This window comes from Camelina sativa, chromosome 11 (genome assembly GCF_000633955.1).
Source record: "Camelina sativa cultivar DH55 chromosome 11, Cs, whole genome shotgun sequence".
NCBI classification, from domain to species: domain Eukaryota; kingdom Viridiplantae; phylum Streptophyta; class Magnoliopsida; order Brassicales; family Brassicaceae; genus Camelina; species Camelina sativa.
Genome location: NC_025695.1, coordinates 21353906 through 21355536, shown reverse-complemented (window position 1 = coordinate 21355536; position 1631 = coordinate 21353906). Strand labels below are relative to the sequence as shown.

Here is a 1631-nt window from a genome sequence, read left to right as displayed (position 1 = left end):
ACAAACATGAAACAAAATGAATAAAGAAAAGAGATAACCTTATTAATGAATCTCTCATGTTCTTCGGCTTGTTTAGCGATCTTAACGGCTTGTTTCGATAAGATCTCACGCGTTTGCACCGCTTGTTTAGACAGCAACTCTCTTGTCTGCACAACTTTCTGTCATTAACAAAAAAAAAATTGGCGCAGAAGTCAAAATCCAAAAATCGGAAACAAAAAAAAGGAATGAAATGGTGAAAATCGGATTCCTCACGAACCTTTGATCGATCCTTGAAACGTTGTTTGACAGCATCAAATGAGTCTATTCCATTAGAGTTTAAATCTTCAGAGAATTCTTCGTTGCTCGCCATTATTGTGGTCAGATTTTGTTTTTTTTTTCTTTTTCTTTTCTGTTTTGCTTTAATCGGAATTATAAAGAAAGGTGAACGAAAATGACCATAAAAACCCGAAATCATTTATTAAAAAAAACACATAAATTAATTTTATTAACTTTGTAAAGTAGTGAAAATTTCAAAATAATCCATTATTAGTTAATAGTATTATCCCTTTGGATTCCTTTTGCCTTGGATATTGGATTTACGTTTTGTCTTTGGGGAATCATATAATAAACATTTATTCTTTAGTTGGAAATAAAAATCTGCCTTTGGTGATTATTAAAATTAACAACTTTTTTAAAGAGATTGAGAAGAAGACACGTGTTTAAAGTGGAAACTTCTAGGTTCTTTTCCCATGGCGCACAGTGACACGTATGTTGCTGTTGTGTATCTCCAAGCTTCTTTTTTTCTACATTAGTATTAAAATGAAAGGAATATACATATTATTGTTTAATTGCTTTGTATAGAAAAACTGAATAAAAAAGAGAGAAGAAGAAGATACTAGATTTTGTTGTATAAACAATGCTATCTGGATCGTTTTCAAAGAAAAAAAAACAATGCTATATGGTATAACTTCCGAACTAGGTTTTACGAGTTTCAAAACTGCGGTTTCTTGACCATGTTCCAAAAGCTGGTAGTTTTGCATTCCGACCAAGTTTCAAAGATTCAAAAAGCGACCAAAAGTCTAACGAGAGACACAAATCAATATAGTTAAGAGGTCTCTCTTTATTGAGTAGTTTAACAAAGATATCTCTAAAGTAAACTGAATTAGAGGGTCTGTTCTGAACCAAAATTTAAACGAAGTACAAAAAAACTTGTGTTTTGTTCCTGAACAAGAAATCAACTAACCCCTTAGACGACCCAAATCTAAGTCAAGAATGCAAATATCATCTCACAGTACTAATACAAGGAAAAAAAGTAAGAAAAAAAAAATTGTACAAAAGCTTATTCTCTGATATTTATAGAACAACCTAATTGTACAAAAGCTTGAATTTCAAATAGAAACCATACCGTTTAGAGTACAAATCTTCTACGAGGCTCTCACTTCCAATCTGCCTGGAACAAAGCTCACACGGGTACACTGTTTTAACCGAGTAAGGGCATCTTGCGACCTACCCAACATCATGTCAATGTAGACTGCTGTAACTGTAGCTTGTACATTGTTTGGTATGAGAGTTAATGCGTGTGTTATCATAGCTTTGGCCTGGTCATGATGTCCTTGTGTGGCAAGCAGCGCCGCAAGGTCTGCAAAAAGTGC

General features: G+C 33.5%; 2 protein-coding genes across 3 annotated transcripts in view; both read right to left on the bottom strand.

The window, feature by feature from the left end:
* LOC104723986 (uncharacterized membrane protein C776.05-like) overlaps nucleotides 1-563 on the bottom strand; it is a 2904-nt gene extending 2341 nt beyond the window's left edge. The window contains exons 1-2 of the mRNA XM_010442418.2: nucleotides 257-563; nucleotides 39-158 (exon numbers count right to left, since the gene is read on the bottom strand). Of these exons, the coding sequence (XP_010440720.1) occupies nucleotides 39-158; nucleotides 257-454 (318 nt within the window). The 5' untranslated portion in view covers nucleotides 455-563. The remainder of the gene's footprint in view (nucleotides 1-38; nucleotides 159-256) is intronic.
* LOC104719255 (CCR4-NOT transcription complex subunit 10) overlaps nucleotides 1126-1631 on the bottom strand; it is a 10562-nt gene continuing 10056 nt past the window's right edge. Inside the window, exon 7 of one of the 2 annotated variants that reach the window (XM_019233219.1) lies at nucleotides 1126-1449. In XM_019233219.1, the coding sequence (XP_019088764.1) occupies nucleotides 1404-1449 (46 nt within the window). In that variant the 3' untranslated portion in view covers nucleotides 1126-1403. Of the gene's footprint in view, nucleotides 1592-1631 lie in introns of both variants that reach the window. The other variant, XM_019233220.1, reaches the window with a different exon arrangement.